Raw genomic sequence first — 16655 nt, 5'->3', positions numbered from 1 at the left:
TTCTAACAACAAAACATTCACGTCAGCTCTTGGGAAGTTATTCCACTAACAGGGATCTCTTACCATGCGTTAAAGTTTGTATTCCTCTTTCTCATTATTTAAGGATAAGTAATTATTCTGCCAGTTCATCTCATTAAAAAAAAAAAAAAGCTATTTTCTTTGGCTGTCTGCAGTAGGATGTCTCTGCTCCCTTGCCTTGAGTCTCACTGGATTTGTGCAAGGAAAGAAGGAACATTAGGAAAATGAAAGTTAATTTCACAGATCATATCCATATGCCACTATTCAAGAAATTTGAAATAAGCAAAACCATGAAGTAAGGTTAATAAATATTACTACATGCTTTTTGATTATCTGCTGCATAGCACAAGAGCTAATTATTCCAAGAATATGACTATTTGAAAATTGTTCAATTTAACATGAAATGAATTATCATCACATTTCCATGAGAGAATATGTATTAATGTTCAATTGGGTCTGAATCAGTTGTGGAACAGGTGAGAATAAACTGCTGCATATCCTGACTGAAGGTTCAAAATGGTATTTTAATGAATTAAGTACAGATTCATTTGTATATGAAATCACCACAATGGCCTATTTGGGTCCCACTCAAATTATATTTCAGAAATTACTGTATGTTATTGGATTGCTTGCTCATTACCAGTCACGTCTGTGCTGGCCAAGGACCAAAGCAGTGTCCTTCCACAATGCAGCTATCTGATGCTGATAAGAACGACTATCTAAATGCAATTAGTAATTGCTATTAAATCTGAGTATAAGCCACAAGCACTTCCCTTCTCATTTCACTTTGCAGTACATCACCATTTGCTTGTTACAGTGTCTGTAAAGCAGTAATTCGTGGAGTGGTTCAAAGAGTATTAAAAGAGCTAGCTCACGAGGCCTGATTCTTTCCACTTGAACACTTGCGCAGAATGGAGTTGTGTCAGCTGAGGTCTATGTAACAGTGGATCAGGCTCAGTGAATGCAACACTTCCATCCACTACACATGCTCACAGACACCTCTGCTCTAATTATTATCATGCTGCCAATCTGGCAGGACTGAGCTGAGGAATGGCACCTCTACCAATGCTTTTCTTGAGGATTTTGTCTACTATCTCTCATTAACTTGATGATGAAACACAACACTGTAAGACATGTGCAGATAAAGCTCAAATCTGCACTATCAGCTGTATAAACCATCCTACAATAAAGTGCATTGTTGATAAACACTATGACAGTGATTGCTGGAGCATGCAAAATCTGTTTTGCTCCTGAGATGCAGCTTAAATTACTCTACATTCACAGACTGTGCATTCTTACATTCACAGATTGTGTATCCCTGAGTCCATCTATTTTATGTAGTTCCCTGGAATAAAGAAGAAAATTGTCAGAAATTTAACCCAATAAATCTGTCAGCTACAGAAGGTGAAAGTCACCCCAAAGGTGAAAGTAATTGCCAGATGCTCCAAGTCCTCATTATATCCACAACCACAGTGTTTCAGCACTCTGGCTGGCCCCTGTGTTGCTCTTCCACGTTGCCAAAGTGCTCTGGCTAGTGTCAAAGAGCATGCACCTAAGGCCAGGTCCTCAGCTGGTATATATCATGGCATTGCTCAAATGGCTTCAGGGTCTGTTAGCCAAGGCTCTGTTCTATACAACCTAGCTGCCAAGATCATGAAAAAGCTCTTTTATTTCTGAGCAGGTCCTGGTTTTGATAGCTAATTAGGAACTATTTCACATTCAAAAATCTCTACTGACCACTCTGCTACAATTGGATCATTCAGAAATATTTCTTAGGCTTATTTTTTTTTTTTTTTTTAATTGGCTCATTTATTTTTCTCAATTGCTTCCCAGTTCTTCTCTGTGGATTGCTGTCTCTACACATCTCTCTGCTTCTCAGAGGGAGTTATCCCATTCATTTTGGGCCATTTCCCAGTCATGGAATTCTGCTTCAGCTGTCACTCATGTCCTCATTTTCACTCTTATCTCCCCTTCTGCTCTCACGTTTCCACAAGTAAACAAGCAAAATTCCACTTCATCCACTTCTAATACATTCAATATTAAATTAAGACAGAAAGAGAGGAGATTCCAAAGGCAGCACCAAATTTTTATGAGGCTTTCTGTGGTCTTTTTACCATGTTCTCATTAAGAAGAAGCAAAAGCAAGAAACAGAAGTTTAGTGGATGTAGCAGTGGAAAGCAAAAGTGATTGAAATGGCTCAATTAAAAAAAATAAATTATTTTAGGCAATGGTTGAACAGATTGCTTACTGGGCATATAGTTCAATTCTGGCATTAAATTCTCAGGCCTAGTAAGCAAAATGGCTGTGTGAATCCCACAAAACTAAGACAGTATGAGTCATAAATAAGGATAAAATCTCCAGTACCAATAGCAGTTATTGTACAAGAATTATACTGTGAGCTGGTTCTGAGCTTTCCTTGTCTCTTTCTGAAGAGTTTTCACTGATGTATCTTCTGAGAAAAATAATCTAACCCATGCAGTAAATGCAAAGGTAAAATGTATAAACAAAAGACAACTGGGACCCCAGTTCTCTTCACACACATCTGTATACACAGATGAAACTGCAGATAGATAACACCCATTTAACCAAGAGAAGAATCTGAATTACTGGATACATCCAAATCTAATTTTCATTTTTACTCCAACAATTAACAAACAATTTAAAGAAAATATCCAATATAGAGCATATTCTTTAGGCTCATCTTTTATACCACAATATTATAATAAAACACTTTCCCTTTTCTCCTTTTCACTTAAAAGCAATAATAATCTACCCTTAAAAAATATTCCCATTAGGACCACTTATGTGAGTCCTTAACTTTAAAAAAAAAAAAAAAAAGTGGGGGGGAAAACCTAAAAGAATCCTCAGAATCCAAGCAATAAAGTGTTATTACTGCTTTTTGCCAGGGCTGAATGCCCTTTACAAAGTCCTACTTCAATTTTTTTCTAGCTCAGTTTTATAAATGGGAATAAATAAATAAATACAGAAATAAATTCTTTTCCAAAGGTCATGAAGAAAGAATGGATTAGCCCATGGTTTAAGCATCAGATTAGATCTTAAAACATGGTGGCTCTGCCACTAAGCCTCTTGTGCAGCCTTGCACCAGTCACTTAACACCATTTTATTTTCTACACACAGGATTAAAAAAAAAAACAATACCAGCATGCAAGATATGGGAGAAACTGCAACCATATGACAGAGAAGCAGAAGTGCCAAGAATAAAATTCATGCTTTTGACTCACACGCATCTATTTTATGGACTAGATTCCTTCCTTGTATGAGCTTAAGCATAGAGTTCAAAATACAGGATCCTTCCAGAAACACTAACACATTGGGATAGCAATTAAGAGAAAAGCCTATTAAATAAGACAAGCAACATTTTCTAAAAGAGAAATTCATACAGCCTTGCACTTTCCTAAACAGTTTCTTACATTCTCATAGTCATTAAAATGTATAAAAATGATTATTTCCAAAACAGCATTACTATGAATTATCACCACCCCTGTTGCCTAGCAACTAGAGTAATTTTTGAATAGTGAGCTATACAAACCAGTATCTGGAGTTTGTGTAAATGGGTATTCATTTGAAGATTTAAAACACATTTATCTTGGAAATCAGAGGCAGATAACACAGCACTAATGTAAAGCTGAAATGTCTTCACAAGGAAAAAAAAAAAGGCACTAACAATTACTGCCACTCAGCAAAACTCTCCTTCTGGAGCAGATCTGAGCCTCATCAAACTTGGTCAGAAAAGGAGCTGACTTCCCTTCTCTTCTTTGGGCTTGCAAGGGCCCTTCGCAATTTTTATGAAGATACTTGATCTTCCCGTGGAGAAAATAATTCTTGCCCAGTCTTTTGAGGGATTTTCTCATAACTCAAGAGCAAAAGAAACTGTGAAATTAATTGGCAATATATTTACGTCGAACTAAAAATTCTAATTTTACATAACATGCTGAGCTGGAGGAGCTCACTGGTTCATACCATGACAGGATGAGGTGCTTAGTAAGGTACAAAATAGGTCTGGATATTAATAGTGACAAAGAGAGAATCCACTGAGAGAGATAATAGAAAGATTATAAGTACATACATGAAAGACACAAACTCAGAGAACTCTTAGCCTAGTCACTCACTAGCTGCATGTGGTTGCCCATTATAAAGATTGCCCATTCTTCTGAATTTAACTTTAATGCAGGACAAGACTCCAAACCATATCATCCTGCACTGTTTGACGACTGAGAATGTCTATGTTACTTTCTTACAACTTCTAGTAAACAAGTTCCTGCTGAAGCTAGTGTCAATCCATGTTACCATTCCCAAAAAATGGGTGGATGGTGGTGTCCCCAAGGGAGAAAGATTCCAAACTAATGGCTTCCAAGGTACTATGAGCTGAAAAGCAGCATTTGTTTTTCATAGACTGCAGGCAGAGGGAAATTCATCTCTGGTATAAACACACAGCCCACTAAAAGCAATGCAGTAGCATCTGCTTGTACCAGCTATGAAACCGAACAAGCTTTTCCCTACAGCTGCTACCTGCAGAGATAAAGCTGGATACAGCGCTGAAGGGATCTTAGGAGCTGGCAGCCTCTCAGAGTTTAGAGAACTAAATTTCTACAGTGTGAGAAAACCTGATGCCTACGAAATTGTAAGTATCTGGGCTCCAAGGAAGCTATGCAGTGCCTACTGACAGGCTGCTATAAAATACTTAATGGCTGTTTGATAGCTCAGATAAGGAAAAGATGCTCCATTTTGTCTGCTGCTCTGTGGAAATCCCCTGAGACCACACACACGCTGTGCAGTGCTGTCACACAAGGAAACGCCTCTGTTCTTTTGGTTCTTTCGGTCCCACTCAAAAGGGGCAGTTAACAAAATTTTTTTTTTAACAGTGAAAGAGAACACCCCTAAAGAAAGGGAAAGTATCTCAGCTAGGAAATTATCTCAGCTAGCCGCTGCAGTAAACAAGAGGTGCTTCTGCTGAACATATATCACATCAGACTATGGGATGCTCAGTCTCTTCTACAGTGAAGCACACCCATCCACCCCTCCTTCCTCTCTTCTCCACCAAGGAGTCATATACAACTGTACTGATGGATCACTGACCAAAAAATGTTTGCATCCACCCAGCCGCCAAAACTCTTATTTACATTACTCATGAGCAGATCACATTTGGAAAAAAAGGCTTTCTGGACTTTTCTTGGCAAGAAGAGAACAGAATTTGCTCCAAAATATGCCAGGATGCTTTTCAAATTACATTTTTAAAGTTGTCCTTAGAAAGAAATACATTGCCTCTGATTTATAGATGACCAACCACTTTTCTGTATTTATAATACCTGCTCTTACAGGAATGAATTCAAAAGGAGATGCTGGTTTGAGGTACACTTTTGAAGTACAGAGTTTAAGCTATCTTGACATTATGAGTAAGTGCATGATCTACAAAACATTTAATGAGTGTTTATATGTACAGATTTGGTTGGCCGTTCGCTGAATTCCAGTCTGACTGAGCTGCAGGAATATTTCTAGAGAGCATGTTTTAAGCCCAGAGTGCCAAATAATTTTGGAAAATAAATGTTAGAAGAAAAATAAAGTTATAACCCATCTCAATTCATCTTTATTTTCCAAATGAAGACAAAATCAAAGAAGCAAAACTTGTCAATACCTTGCAATTGTGAACGAACATGAGAAAACTATGGTGCTTCCAGCCTTTAAAATGACTAAAAGAGTAAAATGTATTGACTGCAATATGCTTTGTAAATTACTTGGTTTGGTTTTTATGTAATCCTGTTGTTCCTAACTCCAGATTTCATATACATGTCCTTCATGATTGGTGACACTCATTAGCTGTTTAATTACAAGATACTACTGTAAGCCATTCCTGTGGTGTTAGTTGCTACTCCCTAGGCTTTAGACTAGAGAAAAGCAATACCGTTCACAAAATCAGAAACTTCTCAATAGGAAGGCTGTATGACTGCCTGGGTTGGGTAATGAATTCAAACTTGCTTTCAGACCTGCACACATGACAAACGGGGTGAGACAACAATGAAGAGAAATGAGTACAAAACCTACCCACTAGGTGAGTAATTCCTCTAATTTCCCAGAAGCTACCTGCAGTAGCAAAGGCCACTTGTCTAGTGTGACAAATAGGGCATACTTCTTTTCCACAAATGAAAGGCTGACACTGAGATTCAAACCATACAAGAATAAAATGCGAAGTAACCTTGGATCACATAAAGAATCTCATGACATACATGCATGCTCATTGTGACGCACTTTTTCAAGAAACTAAACACTGCACAATGAACAGCAAAGTATTTTTCTCTGTAGCGCTGCCTTATGGCAGCTACATTTGTCTCTGTGGAGCAAACATAAAACTGGTTCTCAAATGTTTTGAAACATTAAAAATATCTTAGAACACTCCCAGAAAACAAAATCCAACTGTGCTGAACTTTGACCTTTAAGATCTTTAAGACATGAAAGGTCCTATTTCAGCAAGCTTCTTCCTTTGAAAAGTGAATGCCAAATACAGTGTAACTACCAGATGTAAGGTTAGATCAGGTGTCACTGAACCTTAGGCAGGTTTTGCTGTACCTGAAGAAGGCTGCACCAACCCCAGCAGACTGTCTCCCTGATTACCCCGAGACTGCCTCAGGCCCAAGGGTTCTCATTAGGTGCAACATAGAATACCACTTACTTGTATGGGATGTGTTTGCTTCCATTGACAAGGGCGAGGATGACATTGCCCAGTGCTGACAATGAGAGACACAGGCCAGAGCTTCCTTCTCGGTTTTTGCTGAGCACTTTCACACAGCTACCCAGGTCAATAAGGTGCAAGCGGCTGCGACCTCCAGACACTGACATGGATAAAGAAAGCAAACAGTTAGCGTGTGCCCCCAAAAGCCCCTTCCCATGAAAGCAAAAGACTCACCACGAATTCCAAAGAGGAAACAATCCAGAAACCTTTCTTAATTCACAAACTGCAGGGGTCCTGTTAACGCAGTGTCAGCCTTTGTTGCTGTATGTTGCTTTTGCTTAAGAACTGCCGAGGGTTTCAGTATTCACCCACTCCTGCAGGTTTAACTCTGTGAGAGTCACCACTGCCATTTTTTCCTAAATATACCTTCATTAGCCTGTACCCAAGTTAGTTCCGTTTCTGTCATTACTGTTCCGCTGTCCAGAAAACTACAGGCTGCAAATTCCTCCTTGGTGTGCAGTGATCCTGTGGTAGCTTCGCCTACCTTTTCCATGTTGAATATTGGATCTTCAGAAGAACCTATGGCGTCTGTAGGATGTTCAACTTTGCTTTAAGTCTATATACATTCACATTATCATTTGGGCTAAGAAAAGCATTGCCATGCAAACCGTAATGGATTGTTATCAGCTAATGGGGTATCAGTATTGGGTTATCGGATAACGGACTGTGGACAAGCTGCTCTGTTCTGAAAATAGTTTCTGTAAAACTGGCAGTGGATCCCTGTTTTTTTCTGGTTTACTCTGTATCTACACATTACCTTTAAAGTGAAAAAATGCTACCATTGAAACACCAAAATTAACAGACGCTTGCTCTCTTTAAATGCTTATGGTTCCTTACAAACACAGGATGGGGACTACACAGACTTCATGGAAGTGCTTCTAAATCTCTTCTTTTTTTCATGACAATTTCCTAGCTGGGTGGGGATTTTTTTTGTGGTTTTTTTTTTTGCACTTGATCTTTGACCACTCCTCCCTATTCTCAAAAGTTAGTTTAGAAGCAATCTGTGGGAAAAGGCAGTTTTATTTATGGGATCTTAACTCAAAAGTTAAGCGCACTATTTGAGGACACAAATATAACTTAAACAGGAATAGAGATACTTTCACATCTGAGTTTTACCTCTCTGCAAGTAAATTCACAGCCACTTTGACACAACACTCGACTTATGCATCTGTTAAAAAAAAGGATTAGCGGTGGTGGGAGACCAGTTCACGAGCAAAGATGGTGATGGGAGCAACTACACGATGGGGCTCTAAGGCAAGAATTCTCTGGGTACATTTAATTGCTTTGGAAATGTCTTATCAACCACAAGCATTTTTGTTCAGTGACCCTGCATTCAGTACCTGTTGTACCATGTGGTATACAGGCCTGTAAGTGCCATAGGAGGTAGAAGGAAATAAATTTACATACAGATGTGAGGAAGACACTTATAAAACTTCTACATATTGACAAAGTGATATGTAGCCATGTAATTTTGTAGATTTGCTGATAGAAAGCAAATGCATATAAATGTAGAAAACATACAGCTACTAAAGGTATATATAACTATTAGTGGTAACTTAAAACATGTTAACCTACATTGAAAAAATAAGGAGAAAGATATTTTGGTTTGTAAACCCTGCAAAAGACAGGACTCAGTGCTTAGTCTTTCTATGTGGTGCCTTGCATGTCACAATACTCTCCTTAGAATGTGTTATATATAAGTCTATAATTCCGTTTGTTGTAGGGGATACCTAATTAAAATGAACAACAATAAAACTCCAGATTTTCATCATAAAAAAAAAAAGAAACACGAATAAAGAGAAAAAAAGATGAGAGGATGAAAAAAAAAAACAAAGCAGAGAGAAAAAAAAAAAAAAAGGAAGGAAAAAGAAGAAAAAGGAGAAGAAAAATGAAAAGAGAAGACTTTTCCTGTGAAAGTGATTTATGCTATGGGGTTTGAGAATAATGTCCCAAAAACGTAGCCAGCATCTCTGTCGACATTTGTTAAAATACAAGAACTTCTGCATTTTTTAAATCCTGTGAGTTCTTCAGCTATATAAAGTATTAGACAACACAGGACTTCCATGTATTAAATTATACTGTGATATTGGTTAAGTCATACTGAGTATCAAGGAACAGAAGTGAAGAATGAATGTCTGATTAATGCTGGTGGCTAGACATGCAAGACGCTGTAACAGTCCAAATATTATATGACAACCCATTAAACATCTCTATGGAAGTTTCACCACTGTGCCCTCAGTGGTGCGAAGCGGTGGGATACTTCTCATATTTCACTTGCTGCAGAAAGTCAGGCTTCCCTGGGGAACCATCCAGGCAGGTGCACCTTCACCTCCTCTGAACTGCCCATGGAGGGGTTTTGCCTCCCCTCTACAAGTCCTTAAAACTCTTAGACTTCAGAATCCCTGAGTCCTCTAAGACTCCTACCCTCAGAAGTTTGATATTAGCTTTTTTTGAGTATCCCCCAGTGATTTCCTTAGAAAAACAAAGAAATATGTTGAGTTGCTACTGAAAATGACTGCAGCTGACTGTACTGAATTATATTAAATAAATATTTATGTTACTAAGATTACCAGACATTGGGGAAACAAAAGAATATGAAAGAAATCATTACCCTTCAAAATCTTGATCATACTGTTTCCACACATAGTCCTATTACACAGGCTGAGGAAATCCAGAATAAGAGAAATCACTGGATCTTTCCTTCTTATTTAATTTACAAGGAATAGATTTCTAGGATGGCTGATCCACTTGCTTAAGCTGAAAATGAAGTTATTTGCTAGGCAAGTTCTCCACTAATATGCCTGGCAACTATAGAGAAAAGAAGGGGAGCATCCTCACACTTGTTTTTGTGTATGGCCACAGAGACTTTGCAGAGCTGACAGCTGAAAAATGGCTGTGACAGCTCTGCCACAATGCTATTTATTTCAATGGTACGAGGCCTGCTTCATGACATCCCTGGTAATGACTCTAACAAGGAGGTAAGTACAGTACCAATGTGTTATTCTCAGTCATTTTTTACCAAAATCATACATTACCTAGCCCTTTAATCTCTTCTCCTTTAGAAGCTTTTTAATCCTGTTACTGAAATTTGTACACCTCTACTATCTTCATGTGAGTTTTTTCAGAAAAGTCCTTCATTACAGCAGAGACAGTGATAATCACTGGACGCCCTTCCTGAGCAGCTGAAACTGCCCTCTCATTCAATCATCAGTGAGATCTGACCCTGTCTGGCTTGTGAGACCACTCAGATATGGGAACTTGAAGACAGGAGGTGGCATTACTCTAAGACAAAGGTGTAGTGGGCAAAGCATGTCATATTATAATCCAACAGGATCATGTCTTCCTTTATTGAAAATGTGTCATTATAGCCACAGGAAAACATTTCTGGTTTTCCTTTTATTAATTGCATTTGAAAATAGTAGAAAAGAACTGTGTGTACATGTACCTGCATGCGGTAAAAAAATTTAATAATAATTCCCTCAAATTCAGCCATCTTAATTCATATGAACAAGTCTGTTTGAGCATTCAGTCTTCCTTTCCACCGCAGGGTGGTTAATTAATAAACCTTTAGTTAATTGAGATTCCTGCTCGCCAATTCCACTGGGGTTATTACTTAAACACATGCAAACTGCATTTCCATTTAGAGAAACTTTCTGTTTTTTCAAGAATAGCCAATGTAAGTTTTCTGCAATCCAACATTAGCCATTAATACTGTGGTGGTGTTCACCCACTACACATCACAGCTTGCAATATATTCCTTTTTACAAATAACCTAGGAGGAGCCAGGAGCAGAAATATATGCTACTTCTCCAGAACTGCTTAAGCCCACAGACTTAAGAACCAGAGGTCTCTGGTGTCTTTCAAATAAACATTTTTTTTCTCTGTAAAAAATGATTATTTAAAAAAAAAGAATATTAATGTGAAAAATTTCTTTTTCGGTGAGGGTGCTTCAGATGGTATACAAATCTTTTATCACTGGAACTTACTGAAAAAAAATCCCTCTGTATATCTCCAGTTATAAACAATTTGGGACACTTGAAACAGTAGATAAATATAATAAAAAATATAAATGGTGCAAGACAAACAAAACCTTTGAAAATATGTAAGTAGACATGGAAGCATCTTTTCCTCATTTACAAGTGGGAGATGGAAGTAAAGACAAAAGCCAGTGAAAGCGTCCATGGCAAAGAGAAGGAGCAAGCCAATCTGAAAAGCCCAGAGCCACGAGAGTCCTTTGTGCACATGTAGTCAGGCCAGCAACTAAAATATTATGAATCTCCAAGAAAAGGTACAGATTATGGATTACCAAAATCAATTTACACACACACTGCCTTATTTAGGTGCAGAAGAGGAACAGCTAACTTAAGAGTGGCAAGGAATTCCCATTACCACAATGTTTTAATCCATGACCTCAACACTATCAGTAAAGATAATACTAACAGCCAATTTGAAAAGCAGGTTTTTTTTTCAGATACAGGGAGCCAGAGAGTGCTGAGGACTGTTAGGATCTCCACAACAGCAACTAAATTGACAAGTGACAGTAATAATCCTCAGTGGCCTTTAATGGCATTTGGGCATGCTGGTATGACTGGCCCCATCCCATGCTGAATGGAGAGCTCTGCTAAAGAATATCGGTTAATGGGCTGTTTAAAGCCAGTTTCCAGGAAGGCTTGGAGGAGGCAGAAGGGAGCAAAGGAATAGCTTACTTCCGCCTTTGCCGCTCTTCTCCATGCGGTACTGGTAGATGTGCAGAGTGAAGAGCATGTGAGAGTTGCGGTGATCTTCCTCATCGCAGTCCCGCTGGCTGCTGTGACGTGAAGCGATGGCTGCATCGAGGAAGAAGGCAGCTTTCTCCGCCGTAGGGGCACGGAGCTCGCTCTGATTCTGAAGCTGCAGTTAATACAAGGGAGAAATCACCTAGAAACCCCCTCACAAGTCAACACTTCCAGAGAACTTCCCGAAGTCAATACACACTTTGGGTGCACTGGCTTCTGATGGGACCAGAAAGGAGGAGTTGTCTGATGGAATGAGACCCTTCTGACACTAGCAGTGGCATTACCATGTCCTCCAGGAGCACCATAATTTAATCCAGGCTTTTGAGGTTTCTCACTTGGGGTACCTCTGGTGGCAGTTGTTACACATAAGCCCCAGCAACCTGAAACCATCCTATGGGCAGGACACATGCATAAATTTGTTCCTTCACTTTTCCAGAATTTTAAATCATTTTTGCTTATTCATTATTTTATTTTTACCACCTTGTTTTTTTTTTTTCCTACATTGCTAGCTCTGGCAATCACCATGTCTTTCTGATGGTTAGAAGTGGAAAGAAAAGAGTGTGGAAGACATGTTGATTCCAAACTCAACAGCTGGTGAAGAGTGGGAGGGACAGGACTATGTGTTACCCTTCAGAAACTGTTTGAAGAGAGCAGTCCACAGCTAAATCTGGGAAAAAACAAGCCTGAATTTTGTGTTCAGCCCCAGAGCATGTGGAGAGCATGTCCCTTCATACATAAACTTATGCACCTCCTCATGAGCCAGGGCAATCCATAAAATGGAACAAGGCAGGTAATGTACATGCATTCACATTTGCGACCTCAATCCCAGTCACCAGTCTGCTCTTATCTCTCCAAAGTGATAGACAGCATAGGAGGGCAGATATTATTAACCCCCCATAACAGAAGGAATGCATGCATGTTTCCTGTCACCTAGGATTAGTTTGTCTGTGGAAGGGACATGTGACTGCAATCTGATGGCATCAGTTTTGGCAGTATGCAGAGCTGACACACAGCCCATAGGATAGACTTGTCTGGAATAAAAACAAGGAACTCCCATTCTCAGGGTTTGCTACCCTGCTATGTAATACTGTTAGAAGTTCTCTTGGAGAAGACAGTTCTGTCTTCTCCTTGTGACCATTAATTAGCCTGAGGAGGGATAAACAAAGGGCTGTGCGTGCAATGGGATGACACAGATGAAGGCTAAGGTGTCTCTAGAAAGAGGGAATGGGGCAGGCAGGAAGGAGTTAACAAGGGAAGCAGAAGGCAGGCCAGTCTGTGGGCTGATCTCACTAATGTAAGCAACAAGAAAATATGCAGACCTTGGAAAGGCCCAATGACAGACAGTATGACATATGGTGATTATTCATTTGTTATACACTGATGATTTCACATATATCTATGGCTATAAAGTAATATCCTCCCTTCATCTGAGGATTTTGAGGATTCAGGTGCAGGACACATGACTCCAGAACGTCGCTGTCTTGTAAATACACATAAAAAGGCCTTTATTCTTGGAATTTAATCAGTATTTTACATTGCAGAGATACATAGATGTCTCATGAAGCTACCTTGTCCCCACTGATCTAAAATAATTCATTTTTTACATAGCTGTTCTATGTGTATCTATATGAAAATAAGCAACAGTAATGGGATCTTTATTATTGCTATTGTGCTTAAATACTTCAGTAAAGAGTTAAGCTCTAAGGAGAGCCCAGTTGTTGCACAGTTACATAACATAGGTAACATATGTCTGCTACTTCAGATCTTAACTGGTCTATCACTGCAACAGGAGCTGTGAAGACTCAAGCCTCCCATCTTATATTCACTAGACTGCACCCGTTACTGGATACCAGAGGAACAGACCTCTTGTGATACTGTAAATATTTCATTAAGCACTAAAGCCAGGAATTAAGTGAGAATGAGAACCCTAACTGTTACGTAAAATCAAGACACAACTTTGTAGTCCTTGGGTAGAATGGAGAAGAATGGAAAATATGATCTAAGTGTGACTAAAAGGCTTGAACCACGAAGAGCTAAAACATAAAACTTATTATTTGCTATTACAAATCTCACAATTCATTACTTTTGTGGATGTGAATCATGATTTCTAGATTCTTGGAGCTGGAAATAGGGTACATGACCGGGTAGATCGGTTCCTGTCTCCCTCCATTCCCTATCCTTAAGACAGGCAATGCTCTGCAGGTTCTCGACAGATGCAGCCTTTGCCTTTAAGTTTGAAAGAATATATTCAAGCTCCATCATGGTGGTTTGCTCCCTCTTCATTTACTCATACAAAAATCAGATTTACTCCCTCACAGACAGCAAAATTAATGAATAGGCCTTTCTTCCACTCAAACCAAAGGACAAGGGGAAACAGGGCTGCTGAGACTTTCTAGTGGTTACCTAGGAAATAAATGAGCCAGTTACTCATTCCTGCTAAACCTGCAAACCTGAGGAGAGTTTGAGTTGTTCTTGGCTTGCCCAGTTCAGGAATTTATTTCTTGGCAGCAATTAATAAGTAGCGATTAATGCTTCCTACAATGTTGCTAATGCAAATGCTATAAATAATGTAGTTTATAAAGAGATAAACAGCCACATTAATGGCCTCCAGCTATTCATGCAGTACTGTAAATATTTTATCTTGTTGTTTTAGAAAAGAGAGATCACACTTTCATTTTTTATATATTTTTAAGAATGAGGTGAATTTTTGTTTGCATTTAATGTTTTCACATCTTATTGCAAACACAAGCACCTACTCAGTATCAGTTATAACAGAGGTACAAATATTTAGGCCAGGAGAGCAGATGGCCCTGCAGCTGCAGGTCATAAAGTTCTTGCATGTTTTAAGGTAAACACTTTCAAGTCTATAAACTTAATGCTCTGGGTAGTTCTTGAATTTGAACCTTCTCGATAGCTGGGGGAAAAAAAAAGGGGAGGGGGGGTGGAAATCATATTGCTGGTTTCAGTGTAAAATGAACCTTGGATTCACCTGCATGCCACAAATGGGGTCTTCACAAAGGTAGACACCTGGGGACTGGCCATCTTGCAGGCTGCCTGTAGCCACTTCTGACAACAAGTCTCTCAGATTTTCTTCTTTCCCCCACACTTCAACTGCAGAAATTCGGACTGAGAAGCGGGCTCCTGTCTTCTCTTTGCGTTCATTAATCAGCTTGAAGAGCCAGGAGATGGCACAAGGGATTATGCCCAGGTTTTGCATGGAATCATCCTTACCAATCATGGTGTATGACTTCCCTGTCAGAAATAAGGGGATGGAGAAAAGAGAACATCACTCCCAGGATCTTCACAGCTTTCTGCCAGGAGGCTTTATCCTGCACAGCCTCATGAAAAGAACTTCTTTACTACAATAAGGACAGTCAGCAAAGGAGAAAGATAGGCAGGCACACAATAGCACATGGAAAATGCAGATGAAATCTTGAACTGCTTTTAAAAATCATTACCTCATACATCTCCCATTCCCCAGGCAGGGTGCTGCAGGTCGCTACCACAGAAAATTGCAGCCTCAGATGTGGGTGAATAGTGGGGGAATTGAGCAGAGCAGGAGAGCCACAGTCTCTAAAAATCCCTGTTTAGATGCTGTGAGTGCGCTATTCTTTGAATACTATTTACTTCAAAGCACTATATTATGCCTCATACTGACAGAAACCTGGTCCCAGGATCATACAGACATCACTTCACCCAGGAAAAGGGGAAAAAAAAAAACAAAAACAAAACAATCCAGGTACATGTGTGGTTAAATGGTGCAGAAATGGGTACACAGGAGGAAATATTTTATCTGCGTCAAAACCTTCCACTGATTTGCTATTATTTGACTCTGCAATTATAGCTCAGGCTTGTCTCTGTTGTAAAAGTTTGCTGTGAATAGACACAGAGTACTACATTATACTGTTTTACATGTCTCTATATATAATGCTCTTAGACAAGTTTTGTGAAGCTCCTGAATTTATAAGCCAAATGATAAAGGTGTACATCCTTTCAGGCAAGTACTAGTTGCTTCATTACCTTGTTCCATTTCTTACGTTGAATCTACGTAGAAAAAGATCAGTGAATAAAATAATTCTGTGCACTGTGGCAAGGTCTTGGTACATTCATGATGGATGGAATGGTGGTAGTAGAAACTGCAGAGACTCAACTCCTTCTCCAGCAAAGCCTCAGCTACACCTGCTTTCTAAAGGACACGTAGCACATGTGAGACACTGTTATCTGGTGGCTTTCTTTTCCACCTCATTTGCCATATCGTATTTGGCAGGTCACAGGGGGTTAAATATCCAAGAGCCCATTCTAGTGTTACTGCTGCCTGGCCCAGAGGAGCTGTGTGATTAGATGGACCAGTGGCTCTGCTCAATTCATTGTGCCAAAGCCAGTGGCATTGCAGCACTCAGTACCCTCCAGTTGTTGTCACCTATAATTTAGGATAATCATGATCTAATAGAGCTTGATCTTCTTTATCACTTGAAAACTGACTTATCCTTTTAAGTCTTATGTGTATGTCAGTAACATTATGTGCTAAGACAATAAAGAATGGAGATCATTGCACACAAACCCTCTTGCTAAAGAGACAGTATTTTCAAAATAGTATTAGATAAAGGAGAACAAAATATATGATTACTCTTGAAATCCTGCTGTTTCAAAAGAACAGTGTGCTAATGATGATGATTCACCTTTTTATTGTCTTTCTATGAATACCTGAAACGATGTTAACACATTTGCAAAGTGCAAGTTTTGATCCATTAGTAACATTCAGTTAACTATTAGAATAGGATTTCTTGGAGACAGAAGAGAAATAGGTTAGTAATGAGTGAATTGTCTAATCAGGGAATAGAATATAAATCAAACTACTTGAGTGTCCAGTTAGAGGACTTGAACAGTGTCATCACAAACAACAAGTATTTGAGTGGACACTCACAGCTTGTAGACAGCTTAATAAAAGTGTTATTTTGGCAAACAGTCTCCAATACCAAGCACATTTGTAAAACTGTAGATCAGTTGGATCATTTAGTAACAATTCACAGTTGGACCACCTATTAACAACTGAAGAGAGTGCTAAAAATTCCTATCCCATTCAATGGATGGAATGAAGCGACAACTCGAAGATAACT

The 16655-nt window shown here is 39.1% G+C and overlaps 1 protein-coding gene across 1 annotated transcript in view; it reads right to left on the bottom strand.

The window, feature by feature from the left end:
* Positions 1-16655, bottom strand: part of KIF26B (kinesin family member 26B) — a 289300-nt gene that overhangs the window by 43460 nt on the left and 229185 nt on the right. Inside the window, exons 8-10 of the mRNA XM_057414446.1 lie at positions 14528-14790; positions 11470-11653; positions 6704-6863 (exon numbers count right to left, since the gene is read on the bottom strand). Coding sequence (XP_057270429.1) covers positions 6704-6863; positions 11470-11653; positions 14528-14790 — 607 coding nt within the window. The remainder of the gene's footprint in view (positions 1-6703; positions 6864-11469; positions 11654-14527; positions 14791-16655) is intronic.

The sequence above is a fragment of the Pezoporus wallicus genome, unplaced genomic scaffold (genome assembly GCF_028554395.1).
Source record: "Pezoporus wallicus isolate ANWC-B61680 ecotype Strahan unplaced genomic scaffold, APGP_CSIRO_Pwel_v1 contig_8042, whole genome shotgun sequence".
NCBI lineage: Eukaryota > Metazoa > Chordata > Aves > Psittaciformes > Psittacidae > Pezoporus > Pezoporus wallicus.
This window is presented reverse-complemented; position numbering and strand designations above follow the sequence as displayed.